The sequence below is a fragment of the Orycteropus afer genome, unplaced genomic scaffold (genome assembly GCF_000298275.1).
Source record: "Orycteropus afer afer isolate SDZICR_OR568_19922 unplaced genomic scaffold, OryAfe1.0 scaffold00666, whole genome shotgun sequence".
Taxonomy (NCBI): Eukaryota; Metazoa; Chordata; class Mammalia; order Tubulidentata; family Orycteropodidae; genus Orycteropus; species Orycteropus afer.
In genome coordinates, this window is record NW_006922253.1 from 260,410 (window position 1) to 274,297 (window position 13,888).

At 37.4% G+C, this 13,888-nt stretch overlaps 1 protein-coding gene and 1 pseudogene across 1 annotated transcript; one reads left to right on the forward strand and one right to left on the reverse strand.

Annotated features, from left to right (window-relative positions):
- The first annotated feature begins 3,294 nt into the window (after positions 1–3,294).
- On the forward strand, positions 3,295–4,242 carry LOC103210863 (olfactory receptor 4C46-like). Its single transcript, XM_007956780.2, has one exon. It carries the CDS (start codon positions 3,313–3,315, stop codon positions 4,240–4,242), a length of 930 nt encoding a protein of 309 aa, XP_007954971.1. The 5' UTR covers positions 3,295–3,312.
- A 7,458-nt stretch (positions 4,243–11,700) lies between these two features.
- Positions 11,701–12,605, reverse strand: LOC103210864 (annotated as a pseudogene).
- Between the last annotated feature and the right edge of the window lie 1,283 nt (positions 12,606–13,888).

A 13,888-nucleotide genomic window follows, 5' to 3' on the forward strand; every position in this document is an offset into this window, starting at 1 on the left:
ATCCCAGATTTTCTGGAAAAAGGTTTTGAGTTTTTAGATTGAAAGGAAAGATGTTGACTCATAATATCACTTTATAAACTTTTTATTTGATATTAAATTTTACGTTTAGTCTCTTGTCAAATATTTTACATCTTTCATGAAGAAAAGTACTTATTTCAAGAGGGGGTCAGTTTGAAGATGGAATTGTTGCTGAACACCACCAACATCCCTGAGGTCATCTCTAAAGACCACCAAGGTAAGTCTCTAATAGTGTTGCCTCTTATTTAAGATTATTGCTATTCATTTACATAAATTACTATTTTCAACATTTTCCAAATATAAAAATAGAGTATTCTCTTTTACTCCAAACATTAAAAATATTAAGTAATAATAATTAGCCTCATTTGAAAGGTAAAGTTGGCTCTTACGGAGATTAACCAATCTATAGGACTCCAATTTATCTTCCACATCAGGTACCATGTCTGCTAGGACACAACTTCTCTTCATAATCAAGACTAATCATTAGAGTCTTGAAAATGGAAGGAAGTTTTCTGGTAGAAGCGTGGTACTTGATGGGAGAATCTATGAGGAAAGGAACTCTGGTGGCACAGTTGTTAAAGCATTTGGGTGCTAATGAAAAAGTTTGTGGGTTCCATCAAGCAACTGCTCCATGGGAGGAAGATGAGGCAGTCTGCTTCTGTAAAGATTTACAACACTGGAAACCCTGTGGAGCAGTGTGAGGAGTAGTTGGACTCTTGCCCTGGGTGAGAAAGCTGTGCGCCTTGTTCAGAGTACTGCTGAGAACATTCGCAGGAAGAAGCTGAACACAGCTATCTGAAATAAGGGCATGCCAGCAAGTCTCCAGGTCAAGAAGTTCTCGACAAAACTCACTGTGACCTTCAAGAAAGCTCTTAGTTCCCAGTAAAGAATGTTCATGAATTCTGTACCTGAACTCAGTTAGAGATTATAGACATCTTAGAAACTTTATTCTTTGTAAGCCTTGATAAGATTTTAGCATTGGACGAATATAGCTCTCAATATGATTTATAAACTCTGTACTGACAATAAACGGGGTCTAAGAATTCTCTTAGTCCCCCTGTGCCTCCCTTTTCTCTCGTAAATTTTCTTCAGCGGCTCTGTTCCTTCAGGTTCTCTCTGGTAAACAGCGACAGAGCAGTTTTGCTCTGTCAGATACATCCTATGAGACAGATTCAACTAAATCACAGTGGTTTTTCTTTTTTTTTAAAATATATTAGGATGAAAATATTACTTAAATATACATTACACACAAAAGCCATAAATGTGAGTACAAGAAATATGGAAAGTGCTTCCTGTGATCACATTTTGATTTGAGTCTCTTTGGCTTCTTCAGAGGTATTTGGACATGATACTTCTTGACTTATTATATACTTAAAATGTTTCTCCAAATTATTGCTTTGGGGCCAATACTTCCTATTTCCTCTGTGCACATGCAGTCATATAAATGGAATAAATAAAGGCTACGTGCATCCCAGCTTTGTGCTGGGCGTGCTCACGTGTGCTCTCTCAATCAATTCTTATACTAACCAGCAAGGTGGACATCATTATTCTTTTAACAGATAAGAGAACAAAGATCTGAAGTGCCAAAAAGCTATCCCAGATAAAAAGAGTTGTAAATGAAAGATTCTAGATCTGGTTTTCCTGTTCCAAAACCCAAAAAAGAAACTTAGCCAGTGTCTCAGTCATTTTCAACACTTTTTGCAGAAGAATTTTGGGTCTGTGTTTCACAGGAGGAGTAGAGTGTGGGTAGCAGGGGCTGAACTTACCCTGGTGGCATAATGATTAAGTGTTTTGCGGCCAACCAAAGGATCCGAGGTTCAAACCCACCAGCCTGTGGGTAAGAGAAGGATCTGGCAAGCTGCTCTCTTAGAAACTGCAGTCTAGAAACCTTATGGAGTGGCTCTACTCTGTCATCTAGCCTGTCATGAGTCAGAATTGACAGCACCACACACACACACAATTCCACATTTTTTTTAGTATTTGGGAATTCCAAAATTCTATTCATTTCCCTCTCTATCGGTATCTCTCTGTGCTGCTGATAAATTTGCTTTACATAAACTTGCCTGTGCCTTTTATTAGTCACTTGATTTGGGGAAAGAATTCTCAACTTGTCTCATCTTCTAATCCCTAATGTGTAAAATACGTATAAAATTGATAGTGGTAACAATCTCATGGGTTTGGCTCTTGTGTCCTTTCTTGTTATTCCCACCATCTATGTCCTGTACTCCGGTGTCACCTTCTATAGTCTGCTAACTGGTGTGCTGTCTCTGATTCCCACCTTAGTGAATCTCATTCAAGATAAACAGAAACCTTAACTAGAGTAATTACCCAAGGCTCCTCAGTCCTCAGATTACTCTACGTCCTTCCACTCATATCTCAACAACCTTTCTTGGTTCTGTTTCCTAAAGAGTAAAAGAAGACTTCCTTCATTTCACATCCTTGGCTCTTCAGCCACTGTGTGTACTGTCTACTACTTCAAAGTGTACACAGATGGTCTCCTGCCCTGTGTATTTAAAGAAGTTCCTCATGTCTACATTCTTAACAAAATCTTTACACAGGAAGCAGTTTGGTTAATCTTCAATTACAACTTCTAGGGATATACGCAAAAGACAATAAATAAGAAATAAAATCAGATACTTGTGAACTCAAGTTCATTATAGAACTATTCACATTAGTCAAATTGTGCAGTAAATGGCCTAAAGGCCTATTTACAGAAGTACAAATAACATGTAGTATGAAAATGGGATTTTACTCAAGTATGAGGAGAAAAAGTCTGGATACATGCTATAACAAGGACAAAAGTTAGAAACATTGTACTGAGTAAGATGAGTCAGTCATAAAAGAACATTTATTGATTCCACTTACATGAAATATTCAGAACAGGGAAGTGTATAAAGACCAAAGTTTATTACTGGTTATTAGGGAGAACAGAAGGAGGAAGACAGGAAGGCTCAATGCTTAGCGGACACTGAGCTTTTGTTAAGGGTGGTGGAAAATTTGGAAGTGGATAATGGAAACAGTCAAGCAACATAATGGACATAGATAATGCCATTGAATTATACTTGTGAAGGAGGTTGAAATGATTAATGTTTTGTTACATATATATTTACTACAGCAAAACAAAAGAGCCTCAGAACTTTTATTTACCCATAAAAAATGAACTCAAAAACTTAAAGATCAAAGGAATAAGGATATTTATCAGTGATAGTATGAAAAAGCTTGAAAAAATTCAAGGTTATATTAATAACAATTATTTTCTTTGCAGGTAGTGTAATTAACAGCCACGTTAAATACATGGAGAATAAGAACAATGTGACAGCATTTGTTCTTCTGGGGCTCACAGAAAATCTGAAGATGCAGAAAGTCATATTTGCTGTGTTCTTAGTCATCTACATCACCACTGTGGTAGGAAATGTGCTCATTGTGGTCACCATCACCACCAGCCCATTGTTGGAATCCCCTATGTACTTTTTCCTGGCTTGTCTCTCCTTTATTGACGCTTGCTATTCCTCTGTCAGTACCCCTAAACTGATTGTAGATTCACTCCATGAGAGGAAGACCATCCCATTAAGTGGATGTATGACCCAAATCTTTGGAGAACATTTATTTGGAGGTGCTGAGATCATCCTTCTTACTGTGATGGCTTATGACCGCTATGTCGCCATCTGTAAGCCCTTACACTACACAACCATCATGAACCGGAGAGTGTGTGCCCTGCTAATGGGAGTTTCATGGGTGGGAGGTTTTCTTCATGCGACCATACAGATTCTTTTCATGTTTAGATTACCCTTCTGTGGTCCTAACATCATAGACCACTTTATGTGTGATCTGAACCCTTTGCTCAAACTTGCCTGCACAGATACACATATTCTAGGGCTCTTTGTTGCTGTCAACAGTGGATTCATGTGTCTGTTAAACTTTCTCCTCTTGCTGATTTCCTATGTGGTCATCCTGTGCTCCCTAAGGACTCACAGCTTGGAGGGAAGGCACAAAGCCCTCTCAACTTGTGTTTCCCATATCACGGTGGTTGTCTTATTCTTTGTGCCCTGTATATTTGAATACATGAGGCCAACGGTCACTTTATCTGTCGATAAGGCAATTGCTGTATTCTATATTATCATAACTCCTATGTTAAATCCTTTAATCTATACCTTGAGAAATGTCCAGATGAAAAATGCCATCATGACATTATGCAGTAAGAAGCCTAGTTCAGGTAATAAATGAATATCTCTAGATTCTAAAATTATTGAAGTGAGAAGAGAGTCTAAAGACCATTAACAAGGATCCCAGAAAGAAATACAACAACAAAAAGAAAGATCATTATAATTCATATGTTTTTCATTTACTAGATTAGAAATAGGTACAGAGAGAGAGAGAGAGAGAGAGTAAACTATTCTTTGCACACTTGAATATTTTATCAATTCAAACTTAGTTTTGCTGGCATAATCCATGTCAATGGAATCATGAGGTTTTTCTTTAATAAGAAATGAAAGATATAACAAAATATCCTGGTGTTGAGGAAAAATCTATAAGAAGTGCAAAGAGATCGGCACTTTTATCGTCTCCTTTTACAAGTAGGGGACTGTGAGAAACAGGAAGTTCCCAAGGCAGACGTGATGAAGAGTCAGGACCCCAGATGTGATTGATTGGGATCATGCTCTTAACTGTTATGATATATTGTCAAGCAAGGAAGACTCAAAGGTCTGATGATTATTGTAGCTGCCTTTTATTGAGCCAGGAACTCTGCTGGGAACACTGTATATTTATATATATATATATATATATATATATATATATATAACTAGACATCTAATAACTTGTACTAATATTCTTGTACTGCATTTGTTGCCAGGAATATTATGCTGTCTAACTACTTTAGGGCTGTAAAATATGGGCCACTTAATCTTTGAGTGGTTGGTAACGAAAACTAGGCCATGTTTCCAAATTTCCATATGGGATTTAGAACCATTTTGCATTATTCATGTCGCCCATTTTAGGTTGATAATTTGTTTAAAAGAGTGATGGCTCAAATAAAAGAATATCTGAATGTATGGGAGAGACTTCTATACATTGAAGTCACACTCCATGAAGGACTGTTCTGCTAGATGCAATAGTTTCTACCATGTAGTACAATATTGGTGGTCAATAAGTGTTGAATGAATGATTAAAATTATAAAGGAAGAGGAACAAGTTGAACAAAATGTAGAAAAAGTAGTATTAAACACTACCATGAAGGACTAAAGAAATGCTTTCTTACCAATATCTGATTCAGACACGAGGAAGAATTCTAGCTAACCATTGTGGGGCAATCAGAATGCTTTTATTTCTGTTTAAAGTAAAAAATAAGAAGAAAATACAACTATGCCTTTCAGTGTCTTAACAATTACGCTACTTTGATATTCTTCCTGTCTTCAACTAAGTTTTATTATGTTATGAATGTAGGCTAGGTATGCTATTTCTCTCTGTTCATTAAATTTTGGTAACATTTCACTATTAACAGAAGTTTAAAAAATTATCACTGACTACACACAAAGCAACTTCTTTATAGATATACTCTGTTCCTTGCTTCATTTATTCATTCATTTATTAACCAACACATATGTTTGAGCCCAAGGAGCACAATATGCTAACAAAAGTTGCTAGATCTTCAGTTTTGAATAAAAAGAGACCTATATCCTGCTTAAGATCTATTGGGTGACTCCAGGAAGACAGTAACAGGGTCCAACACAGTGATATAAATGACAAGATAGTGGAAGCACTGTGTGCTGTGAAAACACATGGGAGGAAGACATAACTGAGTCCTGGGAGTCTGGTAATGTTTCTCAGATTAAAATAATCAAACATAGAATTGAGGGGTATAAAAGAGGTTAGCAGGATATATAGACCTAAGATTGGTGCAATCAAATACATAGGAGATAGAATACCTAGATCAGGAGGTGAAAAAGAGCATGGCATATTCAGGAAACTTAAGTAATCAGTATGGTTGTGGTTATGACTATATCTATTCATTCAACAATTATTTTTTGAAGGCATAATGTGTGCCAAAAACCATACTGAACACTGAACATGTAAAAGGGTAAAATTAAAAAACATGTAAACAAGTTAAAAAACATGAAGCTGGAAAGATTGGAACAGAGGATCATGAAGATCCTCTGTCATAAACACTTTAGGGCTTGATGCAAAGGCCATAAGGAGAAACATCGAACAATCTTTCATGCTAGCAGGTGATATGGTGGGATTTGAATGACCTTAACCTTAACCTTAACTGCAGTATGGAAACAAGACTAGAAACAATATAGCAGGTAGGAGTTTATCATAATGATTTGGTGTGAAAGGTTGGGAGTCTTGACCCTGGTGGTGCCTGTGAAGATGCAGTCAGTGCACCTATGATCCAGCTTCTGTGAGTCAGGGCTACTAGCAGATCACATTGCCAACCTTCTATGGATAATGTTCCCGAGAAAATAGTAGTTGTGGGGTCATGTTCACCACCCTAGAGCCCATAAATGGCAATGACAGACTTGCAGTAGGTACACAAGTCAGGCCCCCTTACCTCTAGGATGTACCAACTCTGTAGTGCAGTCTATACTCCAGAGCTCCTATGGCTACAAGCTTAAACCAGACTTCAACTGAGACTGAACTCATTCTTTTAACTTTTGTAGTCTTCCTCTTCATTTACTTCCTTTCTTATAAATCACTTTCATAAAAATGTTCATTTCAGCCTCTAAACCTAGGGAACCCAATGAACATGGAGAGAGAGAAAGTAATTCTGGAAGTATTCAAGGGTTATAAACAAAATATCTTGATGTCGGATGAAGATTAGAGAGAGCGAAGTCATAGATATTACTAGATTCTGGTTTAGATAACAAGATGGGTGTGGAAACTGAGAATTGGAACGCTGAGAAGATGGGTGTGCCTTTCAATATGTTGGAAAAATTGGAACCTTCACATATTGCTGGGGGAAAGGTAAAATGGTGCAGTCACTGTGGAAAACTTATGTGATTACTCTAAAAATTAAACATAGATTTACCATTTTAACTAGCAATTGAAATTGAAAGCACAGCCTGTCCAAATCTGTGGCAAGCAATAACAGCAGTTCTTAGAAAGAAATTTTGAGTGTAATATGCATACATTATAAACCAAAAAAACAAAGTCACTGCCTTCAAGTCGGATCTGACTCAGAGCGAGCCCTCCTTGGGTTTCCGAGGCAGTATCACTACAGAAGTAGATCACCCAACCTTCCTTCTGAGGAGTGGCTGGTGGGTTTTATGAGATATTGTAGGAAAATATTTAAAATATATTTAAGGTTTGTATATGAAAACTAGAAAACACTGCTGAGAAAAACTAAAGACAAAATTAAGCATAGAGTTGGATAAACGACACATAGTGCATATACAATAGAATATTACTCCCGTGTTTGGTACTTTGGTGGCTGGTGTGTTGCTGTGTTGCTGGAAGGAACCTCACTGTATTTCAAATACCAGCAGGGTCACCCGTGGTGCAAAGTTTTCAGCAGAGCTTCTTGGCTGAGACAGACTAGAAGAACATGGCAATCTACTAAAATATATCACTGAAAAATTTATGAATAACACTGAAACATTGTCTGATATAGTTCCAGAAGAAGAGTCCCTCAGGTTGCAAGGCACTCAGAATAGGACTGGAGATTAGTTGTCTCCTCAAAGTAGAGTTGACCTGAATGATGAGGATGGAATAAAGCTTTTTGAATCTTCATTTGCTCATGTGACATGACTCAAAATGAGAAGAAACAACTGCAAACATCCTTTAATAACAGAGATGTGGAATGCACAAAGTATGAATCTAAGAATACTTGATGTTTTCATAGGTGAAATGGAATGCATAAAGATTGATATCATAGGCATTGTTGTTGTTGTTGTTGTTGTTTGCCGTCGAGTCGGCCCCGACTCATAGCGACCCCTCCTTGGGTTTCCGAGGCAGTATCACTACGGAAGTAGGATTGCCCAACCTTCCTTCCGAGGAGTGGCTGGTGGGTTTGAACCGCCAGCCTTCTGGTGAGCAGTCAAGTGCCTTAGGCACTATGCTACCAGAGCTCCTATCATAGGCATTAGTGAACTAAAATGGACTGGTATTGGCCATTTTGAAGCAGACAGTCATAAGATCTACTATGCCGGGAATGGCAAATTGAAGAGGAATGGCATTCCATTCATAGTCAAAAGGAACACTTCTGTCATGAACTATAATGATGTCAGTGATAGGATAATATCCATAGACTTCAAGAATACCAGTTAATAGGACTATTATTCAAATTTATTCACCAACTGCTAAAGCCAAAGATGAAGAAATTAAGATTTTTACCAACTTCTGCAGTCTGAAATTGATCATACTTCTGATCAAATTACATCGATAATCGCTACAATTCATCATTAGGTGGCAGAATGAGATGTCTTCTGGTGTCTCCAGTCCTCATGTGTTCATAAAGTAGACGTTTCCAAAGGTATCTAAGCACTAGGATTATGGCTTTCTAAGGCACAAGCTGGACAATGACAGAAAGAAGACAGAAGAGGTACTGACACATCTGAGTAGTAGTGGTAGTGAAGGATATCTGATATACCATGAACTTCCCAAAGAATGTTAACCTATTTTACATCATGTCTATATAACATCTCATAAAATTGTGGTAGTATGCTAAGTAAATATTTTGGAAAAGATGTAAGTGTATATTTCATTATTTTGCACGTAAAACTATGCCTGATATTCTTCTAATTCTAAATGTTCACTTGGAAGCATAACAATATGGAAATTAAAATTAAGTTTTGAATTACAATTGTAATTCATTATCAAGAAAAATGAACTATTCTTGATAATAAGACAAAATTCAAACCATATCATACTGGCTCAAAAAGTTAAACACACACTCATATAAATTAACCTTATTTCATATTCAGGGTGTTTCCGTTAGGACACTTTTGATTGCAAATGATAGAAACCTCAACCAAATACTTCTGGAATTGCAAAGGTATTTATTAGTTAGCCAATGTAACTATAAACTTCAAAGGATGGTTGATAAAATGCATTAATTTAGTCATGAAAGTAAAATTTTAACTCAAAGCAGAGGAAGCAGGCTAAAGTCTTAGTCAAATTGAGTCTTGATACAACTGACAATGAAGTGATTAAGTTAAGATACATCCTCTTGGATCAGGAGATAAATCTTTATGTTGTGACTACTCATGGAATTAATTGCTAATTGTCTTTGAAGAACAGATTTTTTTTTTAATAGTGCTTTAGATGCAAATTTACAGAGCAGAATTTGTTTTTCATTCAACTTTTCGTGTACATTTGATTTCACTTCCCAATTTCCATTCCCAACCCTAAGCCACTCTTCTCCTCTCCCTTCCAAGTGCCCCCTGCCCCCATGCCCTTCTTGGTTATGCACTCCTGTGTATCCAACTTTTCCTCAGTGTGAATATTGCCCCTCTGGTGCCCCATGGTTGATTGCTACAATGGATGTTTCTCCGTAGAGTACATGGGTGCATCGCCCTGGGCTGATTGGTTTGCATGTATATCTTATTTACTATTGGGCTGAGAGCCAACCCTTGGGAGTGAATTTTTTCCCAGGCCCAAAGTGTATCCCAAGACAATAGACTTGCGGGTCCCACCAGACTCCACCAGACCAGTAGTTTTGGTCATTATTGTGTTTTTGAATTTTTTTCCACATTTTCCCTCCCACTCTATCTAGGATCTCCAGTTTTGATCCCTTCCTGAGTGGTTGGCATTGGTAGACAAGCACCATCTAGTTCTTCTGGTCCCAAGGTCCATCATGTCATAGGGCTGAATGCTTCCAAATGCCCTTGTTTTTTATCACTCTTTGCTTCAGAGACCATTAATTGCATCTTAGATGGTGGCTTGAAAGCTTTGAAGATCCCAGTCGTTACTCACCAAAGTAGGTTGTAGAACAAGATTTTTATGTATTTTGTTGTGCCAAATGAGTCTGGTGTCCCCCAGTACTATGGTCCTGAGTCAGCCAATCTGCTGGATCTCTCTCTCACAGCATCTGGCTCTCTATGATGGATTGCTATATGTCTGTCTTCTGTTGTTTCTGTGATGATAGCAAGTATTTTGTATCACTGGTATTTGTGTAAGGAGCTATGGTGGCATAGTGACTAAGGCATTTGACTGCTAACCAGAAGGCTGGTGGTTCTAACCCACCACCCACTCCATGGAAGGAAGGTTGGGCAATCTACTTCCATAGTTATACTGCCTCTGAAACACTAGTAGGGGTCATTATGAGTCAGATCTGACTGGACAGAAGTGAGTTTGGTTGGGTTTTTGGTTGGTATCTTTGCAAGATTAACCTCAGCTGAATCTATCTTTGGTGTAGAGTATAATCCTATTCACTGATCCTCATCTGATCTCAGTTGTCTATGTGTTTATCTGTAGCTTGGTGTTTGGCATTAATGGTAATGTAGTATTGTGAATATACTGGTATTAGCCTCTGTCATCTGTATCTTACGTGCACAATTCAGTGTCCTCCCTTTCCCCAATGTTATCATGCTGGTCACAGACTCTTTCCGTACCATTCCTCTCCTTACCCACCTCAGTGTGTGACCCCCAACTAGTCTGAAACTATCCCCTCCCTGTCCTTCCCTTCCCCAATAGGAGGAGCCAATTATAGGAGTTCATTATAATTTCAAGGAACTCATATTAAATGTTTATAATATTGACCATTTAAAGCACACCAAAAGCTCTACAAATATTATTTGTTGCTGCTTTAACTCTATCATTCCTCTTTAACTGCAACTTAATGAAGTTGTTTTTTTGTCAAAGTTCACACAGTAAGTGGCAAAATCAAGACTTTCATTTGGTACTATGCTTTTAATCATTCCTTATAATAATTAAAGAAAAGATATTCAATATTGTATAAACACAGCAAAATAATAATAACAACAATAAAATTTTCTCTATGTGAATGACTAGTTAGGATAAATATATTTTAGTCCAAAAAATTTCACCAGGAATAAATGGTAGGCATTTTCTTTTCAAGGCAGAAAGAGAAAGTAGGAAATTCAGATCTGATGTAGAGGATGATTAGAATGTACAGAAAAAGAAGTTAGAAAGTAAATACCCAAAATATCCCATTTTCCCAAAATAGTCTACATATACTTTTTTGACTGCAAAAGTGGAAAACTTGCATTACATGAACTATGAAGTTGTGAGAGTTTCACAGTTTTCCCAGTTCCTGCTGTGAAAGTTAATTTCCAGGAAATTCCTTAAAAGATGGCTCCATGAATGCTGAGGATGGGAACCTAATCCACAGCACTGTGTAGGTGGTGTGAAATGAGTGTGTAGAACACCTGCTCATAAAAATCTGGACAATTGTTCAAAATGTGGCTATGTGAATACAACAGGACTCTTAATGAATTAGAACATCTAGCTCCATGAATTGGGAATCTGCATTTGAAACCAATCTTCGTTAGGACTGTTAATTAATGATTTAGGCAATAAATAAATCAAAACAAAGTATTTTAGTGGTGACAGATAATTCCCTGCCTAGACATTTACTGACATTACTATATGCAATTATCAAATGGCTTTTGACAAATAGTGATCACCAGGCCTTGAAAAATAGAAATTATCTTCTTTTCTCTTCACCATTTAAAGAATAAAGTCATTTTTATGTTGTGATTATTTTTTAGTTGAAGTCATTTTTTACCCCAGAGTTTCTTCATAGCATTTGTCATCTCTGAATTTCTAAGGGTGTAGATTAAGGGGTTCAACATAAGGGTTATGACTGTGTAAAACACACTCAATGATTTGTCAATGGGGAAAGTCTTAGCAGGTCTTGCATACATGAAAATACAGGGGACAAAAAAGAAGACCACCACAGTGATGTGGAAGCCACAAGTGGAGAGGGCTTTTCTCCTCCCTTCTTGACTAAGTTTCTTTAGAGAGTGTAGGATAACACCATAAGAAATGAGTAAGAGCAGAAACACGACAGTGCAGATTACTCCTCCATTGGCTGCCACTAAGAAGCCAATGATATAAGTGTCAGTACAGACAAGTTTCAATAGTGGATACATGTCACAGAAAAAGTGATCAATGATATTGGGACCACAGAATGGGAGCCCATAAATAGAGCTAAGCTGAATGAGTGAGTGCGGAAAACCTCCAACCCAGGTCACTATCAGCAACACGACATACACCGATTGCCACATAATAACCAAATAATGCAAGGGCCTACAGATGGCCACATAGCAGTCACAGGCCATCACCAATAGAAGAAAGATCTCAGACCCACCAAGGAAGTGTTCCATAAAAAGTTGAACCATGCACGATTGGAAGGATATGGTCTTTTCCCCATAGAACAAGTCTGAAATCAATTTAGGGGAGATGGCTGATGAATAAATGACATCCATGAATGATAAGCTTCCAAGAAAGAAGTACATAGGTGAGTCTAAGGTATTACTAACAGTTATAGTCCCAACAATGAGCACGTTCCCCACCACAGTCAAAATGTAGAAGAGCAAGGATATAAAGAGGAGAACTTTCTGTTCCTTTGGATTCTGTGTGAGTCCCAGGATGACAAAGTAAGTCACATTGTTCCTTGGTCCCATTTATTCTTTTATATGTGCTGATTTCAGGTATCACCTACCAAACAGTTAAGACATTTAAATATATTTTAATATTTGTCTATTATTTTTTTCATTCAATTAATAATAGTGTAAGCAGCCCCTATTTATGTTGTAGGAGCTCTGGTGGTGTAGTGCCTGAGGCATTTGACTGCTAACCAGAAAGCTGGCAGTTCAAACCCACCAGCCACTCCTCGGGAGGAAGGTTGGGCAATCCTACTTCCGTAGTGATACCACCTCGGAAACCCAAGGAGGGGTCGCTATGAGATATCTTGTTTAAGAAGATATTGTTTCCCACTCTTACTGATGTGATATGTAGTGATGGATTCTGATTATTAAAGACCAATGCAATAAATGCCATTATAATTAAATTCACATGATGCTAAGTATACATAGTGTAATCACATCTAAATCAAATTGGGATCAGGGACATCTTCACAGTGGAAGCAATGCTTCAGCTGAGGTTTAAAGAAGTGAGAGAACAAGAAGGTTTGCAGAGGAACTTTCATGAAAAAGTGCGTAACATACAAAGTCACCAAAGTGTAATACTTGATGAACAACTATGGTAATTTAAATATTCAGTGTAGGTAGAACAATTTATAAATAGAACTTAGTAGACCAAAGGTCCTGTCCTAGGCTTCCTCCTACCTGACTGGAACCTCCTTCTTATGCCCTTCTTGGAACTTCCTCCTTTTCCTGACCTATAAATACTGAAGCATCCATTTTTTAACCTTCAGCCCTTATCATTCAGCTAATTTTCAAACTTATATTTCAATATCTAATAGATTTCTCCAATTTGATATCAATTTACTATTTATAATAATGCATGTTGAATATTCTATACTAAATCTGTTCTTTCCTGGGTCCATTTCAATCAAAGATATGATCTTCCATGTTATTGTTCAGACCAAATATCTTACCACATCCTTAACAGTTTTATTTTTCTCACATTACATATCACTACCTTAACTAATCTTGTTGACTCTACCTTCAGAATATATAATGAGTTTGAATATTCTCACTCTTTCCCTTCCACTTCACTGGCCTATCACAATAACCTCTGGTCAAGGAGGTTATTATTCATTCTTGGCTCTGAAAATCTTTTCTCCTGTAGCAGCCCTGATGATCCTTTTAAAATCTTATGCAGATCATGTCACCTCCTTATCCAAAACCTCTACAGTGGATCCCTATCACACACTGAAAAAAATACGGTCTTCCTACTTTGGACAATAGGAGCTCTGGTAGCATAGTGCCTAAGGCACTTGACC

What these genes read in the sequence shown, in the direction of transcription:
- LOC103210863 (XM_007956780.2), top strand. Translation starts at nt 3,313, where the DNA reads ATGGAGAATAAGAACAATGTGACAGCATTTGTTCTTCTGGGGCTCACA.